General features: G+C 41.1%; 1 protein-coding gene across 1 annotated transcript in view; it reads right to left on the reverse strand.

The window, feature by feature from the left end:
• Window positions 1-1689: 1689 nt before the first annotated feature.
• The window catches only part of IQCK (IQ motif containing K), an 81419-nt gene continuing 58979 nt past the window's right edge, over window positions 1690-24129 (reverse strand). Inside the window, exon 7 of the mRNA XM_069486447.1 lies at window positions 1690-1741. Coding sequence (XP_069342548.1) covers window positions 1690-1741 — 52 coding nt within the window. The remainder of the gene's footprint in view (window positions 1742-24129) is intronic.

The raw sequence follows: 24129 nt of genomic DNA on the forward strand, positions 1-24129 counted from the left end.
GAGATCAAAGAGAACAACTTGCAAAGATTGAGGGTGTCTTCAGGAAAGGGAGGCTGGTATCCTATGACCTGGTTGGACATGTGCTTTAAGAGCAGATTTACAGATCATTCCCCTGTGCCTGTTTGACCAGATCTATGTGAACTGGAGAGACACAGAGAAAGAGGAGGGCAGTGGAGAAGTCTACACGTCCGCCATTGGTTTCCTGTGGCACAAGTGGACATTGGGGAGGTAAATTGAACCATCTTTCCAATGCCCCACTCAAGAGGCTGGCCCCTGGGGAAGGAGACTCCAAGAGCAAAAGGCTTGGAGTGAACTGACACAGGTGGATCTAGGGTGGTCGTGGCAAAAGCAGAGTCACAGTCAGGTTCTACAACCTGTTGTCTCCGCCTCGAGGAAGAACGCATGGGATATACTGAGGCCGACAGCCAACATGGGGACGCCTGCCCACGGGCCATGGATGGTCACACAGTCACAGCAAGAGAATCTGTGGCAGCCAAGAGATAATCCCAACAGAAGGTGAAGAGACAGATGCCCCTTGTATTGCTTTATTAATCCTCCTCCTGTGAATATGTGGTAACCTAAAGTTTAAAAATAAAAAAGAATGAAAGCAAATAGCACAAAATGGTGACACTTGTGTATGACAGATGACGGGTGCTTGTTATAGTATTCATTGTACTTTGTGTATGTTTTTAATTTCTCAAAAATAGGTGTATTGGTCAGAGGTCTCCAGAGAAACAAAGCAATAGGAGATTATATATTTATACTTTCTAAATAAAGAAAGAAGGATACTTAAGGAATCTTAAATAGATATAAGGAAGAGATTTATTATAAAATATTGGCTCACAAAATTATGAGGACTGAGAAGTCCCGTGACTTGCCAATTGCAATCTGGGGACCCAGGAAAGCCCGCAGTGTGGTTCAAAGGCCTGAGAGCCGGACAGCCAAGGGTATAGATTCCAGTCCAGGTCTGCAGACCTGAGAACCAGGCACTGAGGGCAGGAGAAGACCCATGTTCCAGCTCAAACAGGCAGGATTCACTCAACCTTCCCCCACCTTTTTGTTCTATCCAGGCCTTCAACAGACAGGGTGACGCCTACCCACACGGGGAGAACCTTCCGCTTTACTGGGTCCATCAATTCAAATGCTAAGCTCCCTGGAAACACCTTGACAGACAGACCCAGATAACCAGCTACCTGGGCATCTTGTGGCCCCGTCACATTGACACATAAAATTAACCGTCACAAAGGGGAGAAGATGGCATAATACACCACTTAAGTCCAGACGCACAATCAGCCACTTAGAAGAATCACCACCCATCATGTTGATAGACACTGTTTCCAAAATAATAGGTTATGTTTGATGTCTTACAGCTTGAAAAATGAAAACCTGCAGGTACAAGGTGACACTGCATGTGTCCCTGAGGGAGGGAAATGGCCACGTAAATCATATCACATCACCTCTGTCCTTTCCGGAGCAGAATTTCAATGTGCAGCCACTTTCCTCATACACAAATCGAATTCCATGCAGACACAAGGACCTTATAAAACCTCGGAGGGCTTCCTTTTTCAGCCTGGAATGAGAATCAAGCTTTTCCTGAATGAGCTAAGGGTGGTGAATCAAGCCACTGACCTTTTTGTTCTTGTTTGGTCCAGAAAATTCGGACTCGCTGGCGAATGTGCTTGTCCTCGCTCAGTTTCTTCTGCCACTGACGCAATTCTTGAATCTCAGGATCACAGCGAACCTGGAAAATCGCAGTAAAGCTTTAATCCCTTTTCTATATACCTCTGTACATTATCGTGCTACCCCTGCATAGAAAGCCCTTAACAAGTCAAATGGATGTGCTTTTGATTCTCCGTGAATCATTGTTCTAAACAAATTACCTACACTCCTAAAGCTCACATCATATTTGAGCACAAACGAGGTTGGGTGAAGATTTGCTATACTAATGGTAGGTTGGGAACATTTTAGGTGTGTGCCATCCAGTAGAAATACAATGTAGCCACACGAGTAATTTTAAATTTCCTTGCAATCTCATTTTAAAAGGTAAAAATAAGCAGATGAGATTATTTTTAAGAATATATTTAAACTAAAATATCCAAAATCTTATCATGTCAACATGCAATCAATATAAAAATTTATTTATATTTTACTTTCTGTTTTCCATGCTAAGTCTTCAACATGTGGTGCGTTTTTGCACTTACAACACATCTCATTTGGGACTAGCTGCATTTCGAGTGCTCAACAGTCATTCATAGCTGGTGGTTACTGTATAGAACAGCACAGTTCTTGATTAATCACAGTTAATGCACTAACCACAGCTCCATTTAACACCAATTGACTGAGTGCCTACCTCACACTGGCCTCTGTGCTAGACATTAAGAATAAAGAGATGATTCATAGTAATTGTAATAATTATTTTAATTGTATTATTACTATAGCTTATATTTATCCAGCGAGCACTTATGTCCCAGGCATTGTTGAAGTATTTTACAAATGTTACTCATCAAAACAACCCAAACAAGGCAGGAATGATTGTCCCCATTTTACAGATGATAGAACTGAGTTTTAGTGGCTTGCCAAGTCACACAGCTGGGAAATGACAGAGCTGGGGTTCAAACATAGGCAGATTGCTTCCAGATGCTCCTGAGAAACTTAGAGTCTGGTAGGAGACTCGGGAATAAGATTAAGAAGGTGTGTTAAGAGTAAGGAAATTAGTGAGTCCAAGGCAACGCAGAAAGGGCATCTAACCCAGCCTGGAGGAGTAAGGAAACACTTCATGGAGGAGATGACCCAGGGATGAGTTTTGAGGAAAGATCTAGAGTTTGTTTGCCAGTTTGATTCTTGGTCCCAGGCACAGACCTCTTCCTCCATCATCGGTCACTATTAGAGGTCTTTCCTGCGGCAGGACTGGCACTCTGGAATGAGAGAGCTCAGGAGAAGATTGACTCCAGCTTGGGGTTCACACTAATTTTTCAGAAGTATTTCCTTGTAGCCAGTCTTCTTCCGGAGTCACTGAACAGCTGAATCGGACACCGAATTCCAAACCAGGAAGACCCCAAGACCACCGCCGCCACCAAAGGTATGTCACAAAGGGCCGTGGTTTAGTCTTAATGTTTGGAAAGGTGTACAAGGAAAGTGGGTTTGTCTGGGGAGGAAGTGGGATTGGGGGCTGTCAGTTTGAACTCCATATTTTTCTGAATTGGATTGTTTGGGTTGTTTACAATGTGCATATATTGTTTTAGGAATACAACAAGTATTTCAATTTTAAGTAATAGGCTCCCAAGAGGCAAACATGAGTTCTTTAACTTAATAATTAATGAGTGTTTCCAACAATCATTTGACTCTCAAGCATCGAAATAGTCAACAAACAGAAACACTTGTTTCCCCATTGTTCTGGAAGCCTGCAGTTGTTCATAGCGTTCTGCTGACCAGGTTAGCGTGATTTCCCTCTGGCCAGAGACCCTTTCATCATTTCCTTGATTTCCTTCATTTTGAACGAGGACTGCTATTTACCCGTGTAGAATACAGCAGCCTTGTTAGTTAACCTTTCATTACCAGGAAAGCCTGGATCTCTAAAGAAGGCTTTTGTGCGTCCTGGGGAAAGCACGCACCCATTGAACCGGGCTAATCCCGGTCATTATGATCACGACCAGGGAATCAGTTTCAATGGCAGTGGTTGAGCATCAGCAAATACCTAGAGTGCGGTGTAATGTTTAACACATAAATAATCTCATTGTAAAACAAAGGCTCCCTTACCAGTGGTTTTCTACTTTTATTCTACTAAATTATTATGTGGTATTCATTTGCTCTTCCAAGATAGGTACATACATAAAGTATATATTATGTATGTACTTGACTTTGGGGTAAGACAAATACAAAACAAAAAACTCCTTTATGTGGATGTCAGTTTTTTAAAAATGCCCATAAAACCATCAGATTCTGCTAATTTTATATTACTCTGATGAAAGCCAATACAGTTCACCATATTGGTTTAAAAAGCCAACTTTGGATCAGACAGCCTGAGGTTGAATCTCAGCTCTGCAAATTACAAGCTGAGCAACCTTGAGCAAATTATTTAAACTCTCTGAGCCTCAATTTCCCCACCTGTTAAATGGGGATAATAAAAATATTTTCTTCTCTGGGCTAATGTGAAGACAAGCTGAGATAATACATTTAACGTGCTAAAACAGTGTCTGACATATAGTAAGTTCTCGTGTTAATTTCCTAAATCAATTAATTAATTTCCTAAATCAATTAATATAGTAATGAGAATAATCTAGATTGAGCTCTAAGACTGAATCTTGCAAGTGCTGTTTGTACATGAAGCCAAGTGGCTAAAGAACCAAAGATTCATAAAATTAAAAGCAAGACCTCCTCCCGAGGGTCACAAAGTATTGAGTACATACATGATTTTATAATTTTACAATTGTAGGCATTAGTCAGCTGATTGGGGCTGTGAAGTGGTGCCTACAGGCGGGGAAGTAAAGGAAAGCTGTTGCCTGGGAGTCTGAAAGGACCCTTCATAGTTCTGTAATTCTGAGTTCCTCTTAGCTCAGTTGTTTTCCCTGCTTCTTGGCAAAACAGACAAAACCTAACAACAGCTACCCTCTCTGGGTGATTCCCTGGAGTTTTTCTAATTGCTAGAGGAAGGTACTTAGTACATTACAGTTGCTGGAAAGTAACATAATGGTCAGCCCCTTCAGTAATGCTCACAAGAGCATTACTTGGCATGAGGAGCCTCATGGAAAGTTCTTACTACATCTTTGCTATGACCTGGCATACTAATGATCATACTGAAGGATTTTATACTCAAGAAAAGTATACAACATAAAGAACTATATGTTTGCAAAATCTCTTTCAATTATCTAATAAAATACTGAGTTCATAACTCTCCCGTGAATTTAATTTTCTCTTTGTAAGGAAGCTTTGTGATTTCTTCTCAGATCTTTGGACCTGAGACCAACAAAACAAACGGTTTCTCATTCTGGTGATTATTAATGTCCTTTATTGTCTTAGCGATCTAATTTTTAAAACCTGGTGGATATTACCTATTCCCAGGTATTGTGGAGGTGTTACAGATATTCTTCTGTGGTATTACAGTATGCTTCTTGGAGTTATTTGGGGCTTTTAGAGAGGTTTAGAAGTACGTTCTAGAGCAGCGGTCCCCAACTTTTTTGGCAACAGGGACCAGTTTCATGGCAGATAATTTTTCCATGGATGGCGAGTGGGGGGAAGGGATGGTTTTGGGATTATTCAAGTGCATTACATTTCTTGTGCTCTTTATTTCTATTATTGTTACACTGTAGTATCTAATGAAATAATTATGCAACCATAGTGCAGAATCTAATGCCACCGCTGATCTGACAGGAGGCGGAGCTCAGGCGGTGATGTCAGCGATGGGGAGTGGCTGCAAATACAGATTAAGCTTCCCTTGCTAACCGGCCCCCCACCTCCTGCTGTGCAGCCCGGTTCCTAACAGGCCAATGGACTGGACCAATCCTGACCCACGCCCAGGAGTCAGGACGGCAGTTCTAGAGCAGCATTTTTCAAACAGTGGGGTTGCAGCACATTAGTGAGTAGTAAATTCAATTAGGTGGGTTGCAAAAGGCATTAAAACATATAATCAAGGAGAAAAGGACAGTTATTCCTTTATCATGATATAAGGACCCTCTTTATTCTTGAGAACGTTTTTTGCTTTTTTAAGTCTATTTTATTTGATATTAATAATGCTAGATCACCTTTCTTTTGGTTAGTATCTGTGATGTCTATCTTTTCCCAACTCTACTTTCAACCATTCTAGGTCACTGTGTGTTGCCTGTACCTCTAGCACAGAGGCAGATTTCTTTTTTAATCCAATCTGAAAATCAGAGAAGACTTTATTCTATTTACATTTATTGTGATTAGTGATATATTTGTGTTTATGTGTCTCATTTTTTTAAATTTATCCTGCTTTTATGTCTTGTTTCTTTCCTACTTTCTATTGCGTTGGATTTTCTGTATTCTAATTATTTCCTTTTACTGAGTTGTTTGTTCACATTCTGTATTCTTTAATATTTTGTTACAATGTAATAAACAACTTAAAACAGAAAACTAATCTGTCCAGTCTCCTCCCAAACAATACAAGGACTTTAGAATGTTTTCATTCAATCTTCCAGTTCTTAACTTTCATATTACTATTTTCTAGTATTTCAGTTTCCCCTTACTTATCTGCCGTTGGTTAATAACTACTTAGATCTATCAGCTTCCTCATTCACCATTGTTTCTTGCATCCCACTCCTTCTGCATGGGTTCAGTTTCCTTCAAATAAAAGTATATCGTTTAGTAGTTCTTTCAGTGAGAGATGTGTTTTTAAAAGTCTTTATTTATAGCTCTTGCTTCTTGAATGATAATTTAGTGAACATATAATTCTAGGATGAATGTTATTTTCTCACAGGATTAGATGATGTTGCACTTCACTGTCTTCTGGCATATACATTGCTGCTGATTGGAAGTCTGTAATCACTCATTGTTTTTCCTTTGTAGGTAATTTTGCCTTTAAGATAGTTTTAAGGCTGCTGCTTTGGTTTTGGCATTCCGTAGTTTCACCATGAAGCATTTTGGTGTGGTTTTGTCCTCATTTATCTAGTTCAGGATTCATGTTTCTTCAACTTTGGAATATTCTCACTCAATATCTCTGTACATATTACTTCTCCTTCATTCATTCTGTTGTCTCCTTCTGGAATTCCTATTAGACTTATATTGGACCTTCTCATTCCGTCCTTGTCTCTTTACTGTTTTTCCACATTTTCCATCTCTCTCTCTGCTGCATTCTGTCTCCCAGATCCGTCTTCCAGTTTACTGACTACTCCTCCAGCTGTGTTTATCTGCTATTTAACTCATTCCCCAAATATAGTACATGGATTAGCAATATCAGCATCACCTGAGAGCTTGTTAGAAATGCAAATTCATGGGCTCCACCCAAGACCTATTAAATCAGAATTTTATAGGGAGCAGGACCTAGGAATCTCTGTTTTAACAAAATCTCTAGACAATTCTGATGCTTTACTGAAGTTTGAGAAGCACTGCTTTAGACCACTGAATCAATCGTTTTCCTTTCTAGATGTTACACTTAACTCTTCTTCAAATCTGAATTTTCTCTTTTTTCATACAGTCTTATTCCCAGTGAGGTTTATATATACAGACATTTTTCTAGTATATCTCTATAATCATCTTAAACATACTTATTTCATAGTCTCAAATTGCTACTCTTAGAGGCCTGGAATTTCCAGTTGGTTGCATTTACTGACTCCCCTATTCCTTGTTGGTTTATTTTTTATTATGAGCTCATAGCTACTAGTTCCAATTCCAAGTTTGCCCAGATCTGAGGTTATGTCTCTTTCTAGGAGTCAGTGAACTTTTTTTGGTAAAGGATCAGATAGTAAATATTTTTGTCTTTGTGGGCCATACGATCTCTGTCATAACAACTCAACTCTGCCACTGTAGCACAAAAGCAGCCATAGACAATATGTTTAAAAATGGGCACATTGTGTTCCAATAAAACTTTGTTTATAAAAACAGGCAGTGGGCCAGATTTGGTCCATGTGCTGTCATTTGCTGACCCCTGTTCTTATCCTTGACTGGACATTAGAACTATAGCCCCTATTTTCCCTTCTTGCCTCTTCCATCTCTATATATGTATTACATAAATGTTATTAACTTAAGACTAGTTCCTAAATTTACCATACGACTTTGAGATCATTTAGGGCATTTGTTAAAAACAGAATCCCATAGGCCGGGCGCGGTGGCTCACGCCTGTAATCCTAGCACTCTGGGAGGCCGAGGCGGGTGGATCGCTCAAGGTCAGGAGTTTGAAACCAGCCTGAGCAAGAGCGAGACCCCGTCTCTACTAAAAATAGAAAGAAATTATATGGACAACTAAATATATATATGTAGAAAAAAATTAGCCGGGCATAGTGGCGCATGCCTGTAGTCCCAGCTACTCGGGAGGCTGAGACAGGAGGATCGCTTGAGCTCAGGAGTTTGAGGTTGCTGTGAGCTAGGCTGACGCCACGGCACTCACTCTAGCCTGGGCAACAAAGTGAGACTCTGTCTCAAAAAAAAAAAAAAAAAACAGAATCCCAGGCCCTTGCCCTGTAACCACCGATTCAGTACATATGGGGTGGAACCAAGTGCTCAGTATGTTCAGCAAGAACACCAGGTGATTCTAATGCTCTGAAAAGTTTGGGGAACCCTGCTCTAAAGAAGAGAATGCTAAGAATGAACTTAGTGTTACAAGATTTACTACCCTAACATCTGTACAACTTTGGTTTCAGTTCTTATACAAATGCCATGTTGATTATTGCAAATCCTTAAAATCTGAGTTAAGAAGGACCACTTAGTATATTAGTGTGTGGTCAGGAAGGAATGACTCACAAGCAGCAGCTGCTTTTAGGTGGAGTAGTCTTTGCAGTGTCGGATCTAAAAGGGACTTCTCCCAGGAAGCCACACCTATTGTTTATTAAAGTCCCTTTATTAATAAGGCCATAGCACAGTACATACTTGGAAAAAATAGAATTTCCCCCAACAGCTCCCGTGATTTCTCCCAACAGCTCTGAGATGATAGTTCTGATAAAGTTCATCCAACTGTTCTGGGTACTTGTTTACTCAAATAATCAAGGAATGAATAAGTTGCAAAAGCATTTAAGGTATTTGATGAACTTTCCAATGATTTACAGGGTTAAATTACAGTGAAGTTTGCTATGCCAGAGACATTATTATTGCACAATGCTTTGATCTCTTCTTTACCACTAATCCTCAGAGCTGACATTTATGTAGTATTATACTTCCATTGTTCTAGGAGTTTTATACATAATAACTCTTAATCCTCAGGACAACCCTATGAAGTAGGAACTACTGCCATCCCCATCTTCATTGAGGAAACAGAGTCACACAGGGGTGAAATAACTTGCCTAAACTTGTACGTACCATAGGCAGGACTTCAACCCAACTAGTCTACCTCTAAAGTAATATTTCTCAACTCCAGCTGCACATTGGAATCACTTGGGGGAACTTTTAAAGAAACTGCTGATGCCTGACTCTTACTACCACAGCTTGATTTAACTGATGGTTTCAGGGTTGTTATAGCCACCCAGGTGCTTTTAATGTACAGTCAAGGTTGAACGCCATTGGTCTCGGCTAAAATGTGGACACTTAACTCCTCTGCCGGCGGCTCTCAAACTGTGGGCCCCGGAGTAGCAGCACCAGCAGCTCCTAAGGACTTGTTTGAAATGCAAATTCTCAGGCCCCACCCCAGTCTAATGGAGCCCAGCAATCTGTGCGTGAACAGGCTCTCCAGATAATTCTGATGCAGGCTAAAGTTTGAGAACTGCTGCACTATGCCCCCGGTGGATCACAGCTCCCTGGATTCCTGCTCCCACTTCGAAACCCTGCCAGGCTTTTCATTAAATGGGGTAGTTTATCACCCGTCTCTTGAATCTAGGTGAGCCTTTTGACTTGCTTTGACCAATGGAAGGTTAACTGAAGTGCTGCTGTGCAACTTCCAGAGTCTAGGCCTCAAGAAGGCTCGAAGTTTCTGTTTTTGTCCCCTTGGATTGTTTCTGCCACTAAGGAAGCTGGCCTGGCCCACTGGAGGATGAGCGAACACATGAGGAGAACCGAACTGCCCCAGCCAACAGCTAGCACCCAACTGGCAGATGTGTGCGTGAGGCCAGCTTGGGCCTTCCAGCCCAGCCTGGTCACCAGCTGAACGCCGCCACATGAGTGAGCCCAGGTAAGACCAGCAGAGAAACCATCCAGCTAACCCGCAGAATCATGAAAAATAATCAGGTGCTATGTTTTTGTTTTTTTTCTTTTGAGCTCTGCTATGGTTTTAAGTCATGAAGTGTTAGGGGGATTTGTTACTCAGCAGAAGGGACTAAATTGCAGCTATGCAATTTACCTGTAAACTCTGCCTTAAAGGGAAATGGGTTAGCCCTTTAAGGAATAGGACCTGGGCAAATTGGGGATCTGGCTGCTACTAATCCCAGGCAGGGTGCTAGGTGCCTCGCATGCAGGGCCAGCTTCACGGGCATTGCCCTCTGCCGTTGCACAAGCCCGTGCTTAGAAAGGCCTCACACTTATTTTATGCTCTGCTGCCATCATCTAGAAATTCTTAATAACTAAATGAGGGGCCTTGCATTTTCATTTTACAGTAGGCCCTGCAAATTACATAGCCAGTCCTGCTACTGTGCAGTTTTCTCACTTATTTCTCACAACCAACCACCCTACAAACTAGAATTCATTCTTATCAGCCACATTTTACAGATAAGGAAAATGAGGCTCAGAGGTACTAATAAAAGGCCACACAGCAAGGGAAGATGGTACTTAGGCATCTCAAATCCCTGAGGCCCAGTGCTAGTCACTGTGGTGAACCCTACGTGAACCATCAAGTTCAACCTGGAGTTTGATTTATCAGCTTTCATCACATACAGGGGGTACATTGTGACTGAACAAATAAAAAAGGGGTTTTGCTGACAGCCTGGCAAGTTGGCAAAGCATTTTCTGGGTATCTGAAGGAAAAGGCACTTGCAGCTATAACCCAGTGTATATTTATTTAAACAACTACAGGAGTAGGTGGGGTGGGGGAGGGGAGGGAAGGACCTGGGCTGAGAATTGAGGCCCAAAGCAGCCCAAACCCACTATTTATAGTGCTGTGGCCTATTTTGGCCTGCTGGGTGGCCCTGAAAATTGCCCTGAGAACTGGGTCTGGAAACTGACCATGGAAACCAGGCGCCTTTACTCTGGAGTATAGCTGGAATCTAGCTGGGCACAGACAAAAGTTTTTTTGATGAGCCCAAGGATGTTTTGAAAAAGAACAGGATTTTCTTTGACAGGGAATTAAAAAAAATAAACCATTTAAGGGGGACACCATCAGGAAATGATCAGGAATATATTCTTAGGGAAGCAAATGCATGGATCAGATCCAGTCAAGGAAGAGCTGACAGCTATGAGGACTTGACCGTGTGCCAAGGACTGTGCTGAGCACCCGATGTGCACCATTTCATTCGTACCCTCACGTATGACCCTACGAGGGCAGCGCTATTATCCCTGTTTTACAAGAAAGGAAACTAAGGTTTAGGAAAATAATTTACTGAAGGTCATAGGGTTGGCAAGCCAGGATTAAAACTGACACCACGGCACCCCATTTACCCAGGCTGTCACCCACAGCACTGCTTCTCAAACTGGAGCATGCAAAGACCCACCTGGGGATCTTGTTAAGATGCAGATTTTGATTCAGGAGGTCTTGGGGGGGCTGAGATTCTGCATTTGCAAAGTTGCCAGATGGTGAAGATACCACTGCTCCATGCACCACAATTTGAGTAGCAAGGAAGGAGATATTACCATAGTTTTCCTGCTTCTACTTTCATCCTCTCACAATATGCGCTCTCTACCAAAGCTGGAGTTACTGTATTGGTTTCCACTGCTATGTAACAAACAGCCCCCTTGCCAGACTCAGTAGGTTAAAACACCACCATGATTTCTGAGGGTTAGGAATGAAGAGTCAGAACAGAGTCAGAATAAAATCTGAAGTTCCAACATCCTGATGAAAGTGCACATCGGACCCTAGAGGATCTGGTCCCTGACTACTTTCTCATCTGCTTTCCCACTCACCCCAGCTCACTCTAATCAACCACACTGACCCTCTTGCTGGTCACACTCCTGCCCCTGTAGGTTTTTACGTGGGCTTTTCCCTCTGCCTAGAATGAACTTCATTCAGGTCTCTGCTCAAATTATACCTTCTCAGCGAGGCTTTCCCTGACCAAACTCACCATCTAAAATAGTAGCCTCTGTTACTCTGCAGCTCTTTAGTTTGCTTTGTTTCACAGTATTATCTGCAGTAAATAATTGTTCAGCAAGTAGCATACTTTCCTTCATCGCTCATGTTGGGCTTGGCCAATGGGATGTGTGTGGAAGTGACTTGCGCCAATGCCCAGCCTAGGCCTCAAGACAGCATCGTGTGTGTGTGTGTGTGTGTGTGTGTGTGTGTGTGTTTGTGCATCCCTCTGACAGCTCTCAACCTCTGCCTTAGCCTGCTGATCTCAGAAAAATGAAGGCCCTAGAACAAAACTAAATAGAACCCAAAATAGCCTAGAGCCAAGTGTAGCAAAGCCCAGCTGAGAGCAGTTGAAATGTGACTGCTCTGCAGACACATGAGCGAGACATAAATTCACGTTGTAAGCTGCTGGGTTTTGGGGTGGTTTGTTAAGCAGCATTATTGTGACGATAGCTACGTGACACACTTCTCTACGTTATCTTACCTATGTATTTGTGTTTGTGGATAGTCTACCGCAAGAATGCAAGTTCCATAAGGACAGGGACTTTGCTTCTTCCCTGCAGTATGCCCCATGTCTAGAACAATGCCTGCCGCCACATAGTAGGCATTCAATAAATACTAGTGAATGAATATTAGTGAATGAATTGATTCAATTGTAGCACTTACTTGCTTACCTATTATACTATATGCCTTCCAATTAGCCGCCCAAATTGCAAAGTATTAACAAGTAATTGTCTTAAACAGGAGTTCCAAACAGCATGCCACACACCAGGAAAGTGTGACCCACACACCAGGAAAGTGTGACTCACACACCAGGTGGCCTCTGTCTTCACCTGGGCCCTATCACGAGTCAGCCAGAAATGACAACCAACCCTTCCTAAGAACGGAAGTGCTGCTTTAAATGACACTGGCTCCCCTGGTTGGGTGGCTGTCCCCAGAGGAAAGCCAGAGCCAGGGCTAGTGCACACACAAAGGGAGGAAATGCACCCCCACGCCCCTCCCTGGAACAGCTGCACCAGGAGACACCCCCTCTGGAAGGGAGGAAGAGGAAGCTCAGGAAAGCAGAGCAGCAATATGGGGAAACCAAACTAGAGAGAGAAAGCGGAAGGAAAAAGGATCTGAATCTTGAATAACTGATTGTTGGGACTTTATGAGGAAATAAAAGTCAAGACCAACTCCTTCAGTCGCCATCTCGGGGCTCAGTCCGGTTGGAAGTATTTTGAATGAAAATGTTGGGCTAAACTCCGACCTATCAGCCACATGGGTAGTGTGTTTCCTTCACATACAGATGCTCAGTATGGATCCACGTGTGCTGATGTGGAAAGCTGCGCTAAATGAAAAGGCAAGTTGCAGAATGGCTATATGGTATGAGACCATATTTATAGAAAACACATGTCATATTGATAAACACACAACATAATAAATACACATAAATGTTCATATACACAAAGGAAAAACACAGAAAAGACACACACCTGTTAACAGTGGTTTCATCTGAGAAGCAGGCTTGGGGTAGGCCAGGAATGGTGATGTTCAGGTTTTACTTTAAACACTTCCCTATGGTTTGATTTTTGTTAGTAATGAGTAGCTGGTCTTTTACAATAAAACTGGGATAAAGTCTTTTCCATTCAAAGATAGCCATTTTTTTCCCCATAACAAACTGACATGCTGCTCCTTGCAGTATTTTCAGAGGTGGTCAAATGTGGCTGCAAAATGACATCTCGCTTCATATGACGTTTGCCAGTGACAAGGGGCCCTTTCCTTGCTTGCTCTGATGTGAGGACGGGCTGTGAGTTGCTCTGTCATGGTGTGCTTGGCGCCATGCCTCTGCTTGCCTCGTTCTTCTAGTTACATCGGTGTTTACTTGCTGCAAACACGCTGACTTAACCCAGCCTGCCAAAGCACTGTAGGCTGCAGCCGTGCCCTGTTCTGCCAACATCACCCCGGTCTGGGGAAGGAGTGTATTTATGCCACTTCTCTGTGCCATGTTTATTGGCCTCCCAGTTACTCTTTCCTGCGCCAAGCCATCGTCTAATAGCACACGTGAAATCGATGGAGAAAGACTGCTCTTTCCATTTGGTCTTTAAAATCTCTCATATCTAAACATCTGCTTAGGAAACAGAACCTTTGGTACTTTTCAAATAGGAAAGATACCAATATATTAATATCATTACATTTATATTGATACCATTCATTTTTTTTTTCACTGTTCAAGGTTTATTTGGTGGTTTAGTTGGATGGTTTCATTGCTTATATGTAGATCTTTCTTTTTGCATTATATGGCAGTGTACACTACTGCTGCATATAGTACACAAAATAAGATCCTTTAGAACAGTTACAGATAAGACATGCAATACTGGATTTATACATTGGATCTCAAGATGTGATTAGGGAAAAAATTTGGAGTAGGCATGTTGGGTGCAAGAAGCAGGAGTTATGTAACACACAGGAAACACACATCTGGTTTGAAGGGCAACTGCAGCATAAGCAGCATTGGCGGTCGTGCCTCAGAGGTCGTGGAACTGCTTCACACTCGCCAGTTTAGGACTACACAACATAAGTACCAGCCAGCATCATGGTATAGCAGTAGGGTTTTATGAACCATCCCTATTTCTACCTTTAAGAAATTGATGTTCTTCCCAGGCCATCTTAATATCACTGCTTTCATCACAGATCAGATAAAAAGGACGACATGCGCATCCTCCAACTGAAATCCTGTCGGTAACCAAGGCAGCGAAGTGCTCTGCCATTAGGAGACTTTAAAATGGTAGCTCTTTTTGGATCCCCGCAGTGTGTATCCACACTATTGTTCCGACGGGCCTCTTCCTCAGGAGTCAGAGTCACATTCACAAGGTCTGAGATTCCATTCTGTCCCAAGATGCAAGGAACACTAAGGAAGACATCATCCTTCATTCCAGAGAGACCCTTAGTCATTTCTGCATTGACAGTTTACAGAACACTTTCTCAAGTGCTGCCACATTTTAAAACATCTCCATCCTCACGACAACCTGGTGAGCTGGACTGGACAGCTGTTATTATGCTCCACTTAAGCAGAAAGAAATTGCAATTTGGAGTTTTGTGGTTTGTCCTGGATCATGCAACTGGTAGGTAGCAAAGTCAATTCTAATACATCAGCAGGTCTCAACCCTGGATGCACGTTAGAGTCACCCGGAGGCTTTAAAAACTACCCATCTCTTGTTCTCACTATGGCGAGTTGAACAAGAATCTCAGGGGAATGAAATTAAAAAAGAAAATCTTTCCGTAGCTTGCTTCTGGTTGGTGAGATACTGAAAAGAAAACTTTCCATGGATGACTTTGATGCGTAGTAAGGTTTGAGACCACTGCAATCCGTAGGTATACAAATAAGCCGGTGTTATGTAAAACTGACATGTGTTTATGCATCAGCAGAGTTAAAAACTCCTTCCTTTGTGTTTCTTCTCTTTTTGGGGTTCTGCAGGGGAGGACTGTCCAACAGTAAAAAGGAAGGAACTATTCATACACTCAAACACGCGGAACAACTTCAACTATCTCAGGCCAAGTGAAAGAAGCCAGATTCAGAGGCTACACACAGTATGATTCCATTTATATAATATTCTGGGAAAGGCAAAATTCTAGGAGCAGAAAACAAGTCAGTGATTTCCAAGGGGCTGGTCGGGGAAGGACTGACTACAAAGGGAATTTTAGGAGGGTAATATAATATTTTATTTTCTTGATTATGGGTTAGGTTGGATACATTTGTCAAAATTCAGAAACTACACACTGAAAATGGTAGATTTCACTGTATGTCGTGTATACCTTAATAAACCTGATTAAAATACACACATACAATGAAATACCACTACATACCCACTAGAATGGCTATAATTTAAAAGACGGACCGTAGCAAAGGTGCTGATGAGGACATGGAGCAGCTGGAACACGGCTAGGTTGCTGGCAGGAATGAAAAAGTGGTTTCTCTTAAAAAAAGAGGGATGGGGTTCTCAGCACAGTCAGACCTAGGCTTGAATTCTGGCTGTCCCGCTTATCACTGTGTGACGTAGGTTGGGCACGTAACTTAGGGTTGCTAGGCCTTGGTGTGTTCATCTACACGTGAGATAATAGTAATAGATACTTGCCTACTTTACAGGAATGGCACAAGGCAAATGAGATAATGTGTGTTTCTATAGCACCCAGCTTTGTTCTTGGCAAGGCCCTCAATACATGTTTGTCCAATGAAAGAATGATCAAATGAAGTCACCTGCCAACAGAAGGTGTAAGGCCTCTGTTTGAGTGAAATGGCAGAAGCGTTGGCAACAGCCATGCTTGGGTGCATTCCACTTCAAACGTTAGCATCTAGTGTCTGAATCCTCAGTCTAAAATCAAGGTTTCTGCATTGTTTGAGAAAGCGCAGGAATTTTATTCTACTTGTTCAGTGGGATTTGCATAGGTGGCCTTGGCCTCCCTAGCAGCTTATACACTTTTCCACCAGATATAAAATGTTCAAAACCAATTTGAAATATGTGGGTTTCAAAAATATGTATGAGACGGCTTAAAGAAAAGACCACCTGGATTTGAATTTTCTGGTTGGGAAGGTAACGTGGCAGCAAAAATGTACTGCAACTGTAATCGTGGGCCAGCAGGTGACAAGAGGATTCCATGAAGAAGACAAATCCTTCCATGTGGAATTCTCATTACAGAGTCCTGGGGAGAGATGGCCCATCAAGTCACAAAGGCATGACCAGCCCTTCTAAGCCTATCGGGAGATGGCTGTGCGCCATTGAGACGGAAACTGGTGGTAATTTGATGCAATGCCCGTTTTTAGCATTCCTTTTGCACAATACAACATCTGACTTTTGCGGGCAGAGTCTGCCCACCTGCCAGCAGATATCAGCCATCAGAAGAGAAATTCCAAATGAAAGCCTTTCCTGTCCTCTACCCAGATGAACTAAGCGTGCCCTGGTGCACCCTCGGCTGATGTTCTCCTTTCAAGCCTGCTTGGGGGTCATGATTTCCGACAGCACACTTCATTTCTTTATATTACGAGGCTTGGTGAAGACGTGGTTTCCAAAAGCCAATGATAAATACATTTTTCTCAAGTGTAATCTCTGGGGGAGTCACAAGCACGGCAGTTGAGTTCAAGGATCCCGGTGCCTAAGCAACTCCCCGCAAAAGTGAAGTGGCTGCGTACGTCACAGAGCAAGGTTAGAAAATGGAACAGTGCAGTTTACTTTTCTTTCTTCTCAGATGCCCTCATTTAGGAGATCATTTAAGGGATTCAGTCATTCATTCAAAACTTTTAAGTGCCTACTATGTGCCAGACATGGTTCTAGGGGCTGTGGATGCAGAGACAAACATGTCAAACAACCTCTGCTCTCACGGAGCTCATGTTGGGGTCTGGGTGACAGGCAATAGACAAACAAGTGACTATCTAATGTAATTCAGGTAGGTGATACATGATAGGAAAAAAATAAAGTAGACTAAGAGGCTGGAGGGTGGCCGGGGGGTGTTATTCTAGAAAAGGTGACCAGGAGAGACATCCAAGAAGAACCCTGAATGCAGTGAGAAAAGGCACTGTGATTGACAGTTGCAGGTGCAAAGAACCAACAGTAAATGGAAAGGCCCTGAGACGGAAGCCTGTTTGGTGCCCTTGAATAATTGCAAGGCGGACACTAGTTAGCTTTTTAAAAAGATGCCCTGGCTGGGCATGGTGGCTCACACCTATAATCCTAGCACTTTGTGGGGCCAAGGCAGAATGACTGCTTAAGGCCCGGAGTTCAAGACCAGCCTGAGCAACATAGCAAGACCTTGTTTGTCCAGAAAAAAAAGATGTCCTATTAAGGAAAATAGAATCAACAATAAGAAGAATAACAACAATCACTAATATTTATTGTGGATATAACTATGTGCTTGGCACTGTGCCAAGCCCCTAATGTGGACTAACCATCTGATTTAATCTTCACAGGCAGAAACTACTGTTATTCCCATTTTACAGATAGAAAACTGGCTCACAAGTTAAAGAACCTACCCAAAGTTATTAACAGCCTGACATGCTAGGATTCAAATAGGTCTGTCTGCTGCTAGAGTCCACATTATTATTGGTTTATTTGTTTTTGTTTTTTTTCTGAGACAGGATCTCACTCTGTCGCTCGGGCTAGAGTGCAGTGGTGTCATCATAGCTCATTGAAACCTCCTGGATTCAAGCGATCTTCCTGCCTCAGCCTCCCAAGTAGCTTGGGACTACTGGCAGGCGCTACTGTGCCCAGCTAATTTTTTCTATATTTAGTAGAGACCGGGTCTCACTCTTGCTCAGGCTGGTCTTGAACTCCTGACCTCCTACTGCTTTGTCCTCCCAGAGTGCTATGATTGCAGGTGAGAGCCACTACCCTTCATCGCCTCCACATTATCAGCAAGTAGCCATCGGGCATGTTTTACATGGAAAGAATAAAACAAGTCTTTCCATTCAGCCATAACATTTAAGACAAGAAAGTTAAGGCTAGTGATGAGAACTTAAAGAGACCTTTCAAAACAAAAAAAAAAAAATTGTCATGCCTAATAGCCTAGCCAGCTGCCTCACATGGATACAACTTTCTCTTCCTCATTAAGTTGAATTTCTGCTTTCTGCAGAAAAACATGGGAAGCACTACAGAACATTTTCCTTGTATTCTTTGGAGAGCCTTTCCCATAGTTGCTTGGTTTTTATCCCAAGCTGTTTTGATCACCCATTTTCTACCTAACTATAATATATAGGTCAGGTCTTCTCTACATAGAAATGAGTGGTTTTTCAGAAAAAAAATTAAAGCAAAATCATGTCAAAACACACTTGAACTTCCCCCACTTTTTATTTAGGGACTTCAGAATGCCCTGCCTTTTAGACTGCTGATCTAATAATGCCTGTTCTCCAATGAAGGCTAACAAATGCGGTACGAAAGGCTTTTCTCTGTTCATGAGATCAAACCATTCTGCAACGACTTGTGGTCTATTACTTGTTGTCAGTTAAGACTATGAAGACTCCTAACGGGAGGTCTACAGCCAAAATCATCAAACTTCTTTGCAACTAGAAATATTTTTTAAGGATAAATGCTTCTTGTTTACACAGACACACACACAGCCCAAGCCAAAAACACTATTAGGAAGACTATGAAATAGAAAACAAGACTATTTTAAAAGAACTGAGTACATTAATAATTGGATTAAAACACAACAAAGAACACTTTCTGAATATTTTTGTTTCAAATTTTTTTTTGCATTTAAACAAACACACACATGCACGCAGAGTCCTAAAAAGACTCAGAAAAATAATCTAATGATGCCAGATTTGAACTAAAGAAGAAAAGAGTGAAAATGTATCATGGTTGAATGTAGGTTTCTAAGTCTTTGTTTAAATAGTTTTTATTCCTGTATAAAAACAACATATATTGTTTGTAAATAATTTGAAAAATAGAAAAAAGTAGAAAGAGTAAAAACATAACCCCTTATCCTACCACTAAACAACCACAATAATATTTTACATTTTTCTTTCTAGCCTATTTTATACATATAGTTCCTTTTTTTACATAATTAAAAACAATCTGCATATGACATTTTATTCTTTTTTTCACTTAGTATACTATGGACAATTTCCATCGTGTTATACCCTAAGTTTACTATTTTTAGTGTCCAAATAATATTCCATTGAATAAATGCCTGATATTTGCTTTATATTATAATTGCTATATTATTGAATATTAATTATTTATATGTTTTACAGTATCTAAACTATATCCAAACAGTATCTAAAAGATACTGTACAGTTTCAGGACGAAAACTCTCAGATTCTGGATCAAAACCGTAGTGCTTCTAGACCGTATCACAGATACACTTTCCTCTGTCTCATCCAGCCTCCAGCTATCAGAGGAGTTTTATACACCTATAGGCTAGGAGCTGCCTAGGCTAGTGGGATTAAAAAAAGAAAAATATAACAAATGGCTACTCAACCAACATTTCCCAGGCTTCTCAAAGCCTCAGAGGTCTGCTATACATGGTTTTGAATGGTGATCCCCCTGAGCTGTGCAGTGCACAACCCACACAACTGAACACAATGACCCTGTTTCTTATACCTTCCAGCATGATGTCCTCACAACTCTACCCTCTCAAGGCATGCTTCAGGCTCCCAATTTCTTCCTGCTTCCTCTCCACTTTCCCATCAAAACCTACTCCTAAGGCACACTTGCATACACTGCTGGTGAGCATGTGATTTGGTCTAGAGATTGGACTCTAGCCTCTCTAGAAGGTAATTTAGCAACAATGATCCGAACTCTGAAAAAAGGTGTTTACTCTTTGAACCATCAATTCCAGTGTCAGCAATTAATCTTATAGAGAAAAATCAGCCAAGTGTGTAGACATATGAACAAGGATATTTTTCATAAAATAGTTTGGAAAGGAGAGAAAACTAGAAGGTCCAACCACCTGTGATTAAATAAGTTATAGTTCAATGTATTCACAGAAAACAAACAAATATCCATACACAATATATGTGCACATCATAGAAGTATTAAAATTTGTGAGGTAGGTCTTTGTGTACTGACAAAGATTTTTCCCAATATATCATTAAGGGGAGAGAGCAGGCACAAAACAGTGTTTATCATCAAAATTTTGTAAAAAATAAAATTTCCTGTTGAATAAGAAAAACTCTAGAAGGACGAATACCATCATATAATTTTTTAAAAAACTTAATATGTATTATCTATTTGTTTCCATAACTGATATGTATTGCTTACACAACAACAACAAAAAAATAGATACGTTTTTAGAAAAATTTGCTCCCTTGGGTAGGCTCTCCTCTCCAGTCATGTCCAAGCCTTTAGCAGATACAAGCCACAGTCTTCTCCTGGGACAAACTGGGATGGTTGCTCTGTATAAGTGGACCCAGATTTTTGTTTTGTGCCAATATCCTCCTTTGTGTGCAAGTGTTCTAAAAGTCTGGGGCCAGGTGTGGTGGCTCACGCCTATAATCCCAGCACTTTGGGAGGCTGAGGCAGGAGGATGGCTTAAGACCAAGAGTTAGAGACCAGCCTGAGCAAGAACAAGATCCCATCTCTACTAAAAATAGAAAAATAAGCTGGGCATGGTGGCACCCGCCTGTAGTCCCTATTGCCAGAGAGATGCAATAAGTGTCCAAGCTGGCCCAGGCCCCGACAGCTAGAGTGAGGCCTGTCTCACCCTAAACCTTGTACTCTGCTGATGCCAAGCTGTTTCTCCTTGGAGGGTCCCTCATTCACCCCCGGTCAGTTTGCTCAATGCACAGATTCTTACTGTTCTCTGCAAGTAGAGATCAGAAATCTCTCTTATTTTATTTCATTTTTTAAAAATTTTACAAGGCTACAGAAGGGCTGCTGGAGCAACCTCACACTGTATTGTTCATCAAATAATGGGTAATGATTGATGGCCTTTGTGATTCTCAGTTGTCACAATGCCTGGAGGGGGAGTTGATGTTGGGGGAGGGGAGGATTGCTAACCTAGGCCACCGGAGGGGTATCCAGGCCGAGTTAGAATAAAATAAAACAAATGAGTAGAAGGCATAAAACACCACCGGCTTATTCAGACAGAATAAATATTCAGTGGCTTTATCTGGTCTCTGCCTCTTAAATCATTAAAGAAATTTCAGTCATTACAGCCCACAAGAACCTCATTTGAACTTCACAAGAGAGCAGGATTTTCTCAATTGTTACCAACTGTCTCCAGGATTTAAGAAACCAAACAGCACCAGTGATACAGTAGAGCATGACTTACCGCCAATCACACTTGGGAAAGGAGAGTTTTCATAGGACCAGATTTCATTCACAATATTCAAATAGATTAAAAAACAACCAACACTCAGTTTTGCATGTTGAAATGATCTGACTTTCCAACCACTAGCCTCGTGTTTTAAAAGAAGAAACAAGAGAATGTCTACAGCTACAGAAGTGCCTAATGTCTAATCATAAATATCAGGGACCTAATTTACAATATTAATTAAAAAGTCACAGCTACCAAGAACCAGTTCACTACAAATAGCTTTTCATATCATGTGACATTTCTGTTAATGTGGCCGGTTAAAATATATTTTTACGAGATATCTGGCTAGTTTTGTGTTAGACGAGTAAAGATGTCAGACTTTTAGATTTTAAGATGTCATAGCATGAAGACTGTTCAGCCCTAAAAAGGGGGAAAATTCTGACACAGCTACACATGGATGAACTTTGAGGACATTATGATCAGTGAAATAAGCCCGTCACAAAAGGACAGATGCTGAATGATTTCACTTGTATCAGGTACTAGTCAAATTCATAGAGACAGAGAGTAGAATGGTGGTTGCCAGGGGCTGGGGAGAGAGGAAAAAGAGAGTCATTGTTTAATGGGGACAGAGTTTCAGTTTAGAGAGGTGAAAAGGTTCTGGAGATGGACGGTGGTGACGGTGGCACAACACCGTGAATGTACTTAATGCCACTGAACTGCGCACGTAAAAATTGTTAAGATGGTCAATTTTATGTTATGTGCATTTTATCTTATCACACACCCAAGAAAACTTCATGGAAGGCTATATTTTTCCTTCATGGTATTTGAGAAAATACAAGTAAAGTTTTGTTAGTGAAAACAAAAATCTTCCTGGCAAGGGTAGTAAAACCTACGTGGGAGTGGGTGAGGGCAAAGCCTGCATGGGTACTTGCAGTAAGTAGCTATTTCATGAATTCCTGAGAGTCCCTTTTGCTGGTCTTAGGACATTTAGTTCTGCCAAAATCAGCCCCAAAATCAGGAACTTGGATCAGAAGAACACATGGTCAAAAGGAATAAAATGATGGCTTGCTTTATATTTTTTCTATAGTATTTGTTTGTTTTATTTCACATAAAAATTTACCCTTTTAAAGTTTACAATTCAGTGGTTTTTATTATATTTACAAAGCTGTTCAACCACTGCCACTATCTAGTTCCAGAACATTTTTATTCTCCAAAAAGAAGCCCTGTACCCATTAGCAGTCAGCCTATTCTCCCCTTCCTCCAGCCCCTGACAACCACTAATCTAGTTTTGTCTATAGATTTCCCTATTCTGGACATTTCATTTAAATGGAATCATTTATTATAAATGGGAAAATGTGACCTTTTGTCTCTGGCTCCTTTTACTTAGCATAATGTTTTCAAGATTCATCCATTTTGTATCATGTAACAGTACTTCATTTTATGGCTGAATAATATTCCATCTTATCAGTGTACCATTTTTTTATCCATTCATCAGTTGATGGGCATTTGGGTTATTTCCACTTTTTTTTTTGCCTATTATGAATAATGCTTCTATGAACATTCATGTACAAGTGTTTGTGTGGACAGATGTTTTTTGATTATCTTAAAGATATACCTAAGAGTAAAATTGCTGGATCATAAGTGGAAACTCTATGTTTAACACTTTGAGGAACTTCCGAACTGTTTTCCAAAGTGGCTGCACCATTTTATATTCTTATCAGTAGTGTATGAAACTTCCACATTCTCTGTACTCTCACCAATATCTGTTACTGTCTTTTTGATTATAGTCATGCTAGTGGGTATGAAGTGACATTTCATTGTGGTTTTGATTTGTATTTCCTTATGGCTAGTGATGTTGAGCATCTTTTCATATGCTTATTGACCATTTGTATATGTTCTTTGGAGAAATGGCTATTCAAATTCTTTGCCAATCTTATAATTGGGTTATTTATATTTTTATTATTGGGTTGTGAGAATTCTTTATGTATTGTGGATATCAGACCTTTATCCAATATATAATTTAAAAATATTTTCTCCCATTCTATGGGTTGTTTTTTCACTCACTTGATGATGATCTTTGAAGCACAAAAGTTTTTAATTTTGATTAAGTCTGATTTATCTATTTTTTTTCTTTTGCTACTTATGTTTTTTGTTACATAAACTGTTGCTTAATCCAAGGCCATCAAAATTTACATCTATGTTGTCAGTACATTCATCTCAGTCTCTTTTTACTACACAGTTCTGAAGAATGCATCAACATGGAGATCTTTGGCCTCCATGTAAGTCCACTGGGACTTTTCCCTGTGGTGGAATTTGCCACTACTGATATTAAATCTAAACTCATTCCTTTGACATCTGACCCTCAGACTTGCTACCTAGAATGGGAGCTTCATGTTTACCTAGAAGTTTGTTAACATTCATACTCTTTTTTTTTTTTTTTTTTGAGACAGAGTCTCGCTCTGTTACCCGGGCTAGAGTGCCGTGGCGTCAGCCTAGCTCACAGCAACCTCAAACTCCTGGGCTCAAGCGATACTACTGCCTCAGCCTCCCGAGTAGCTGGGACTACAGGCATGTGCCACCATGCC

Source organism: Eulemur rufifrons, chromosome 14 (assembly GCF_041146395.1).
Source record: "Eulemur rufifrons isolate Redbay chromosome 14, OSU_ERuf_1, whole genome shotgun sequence".
Taxonomy (NCBI): domain Eukaryota; kingdom Metazoa; phylum Chordata; class Mammalia; order Primates; family Lemuridae; genus Eulemur; species Eulemur rufifrons.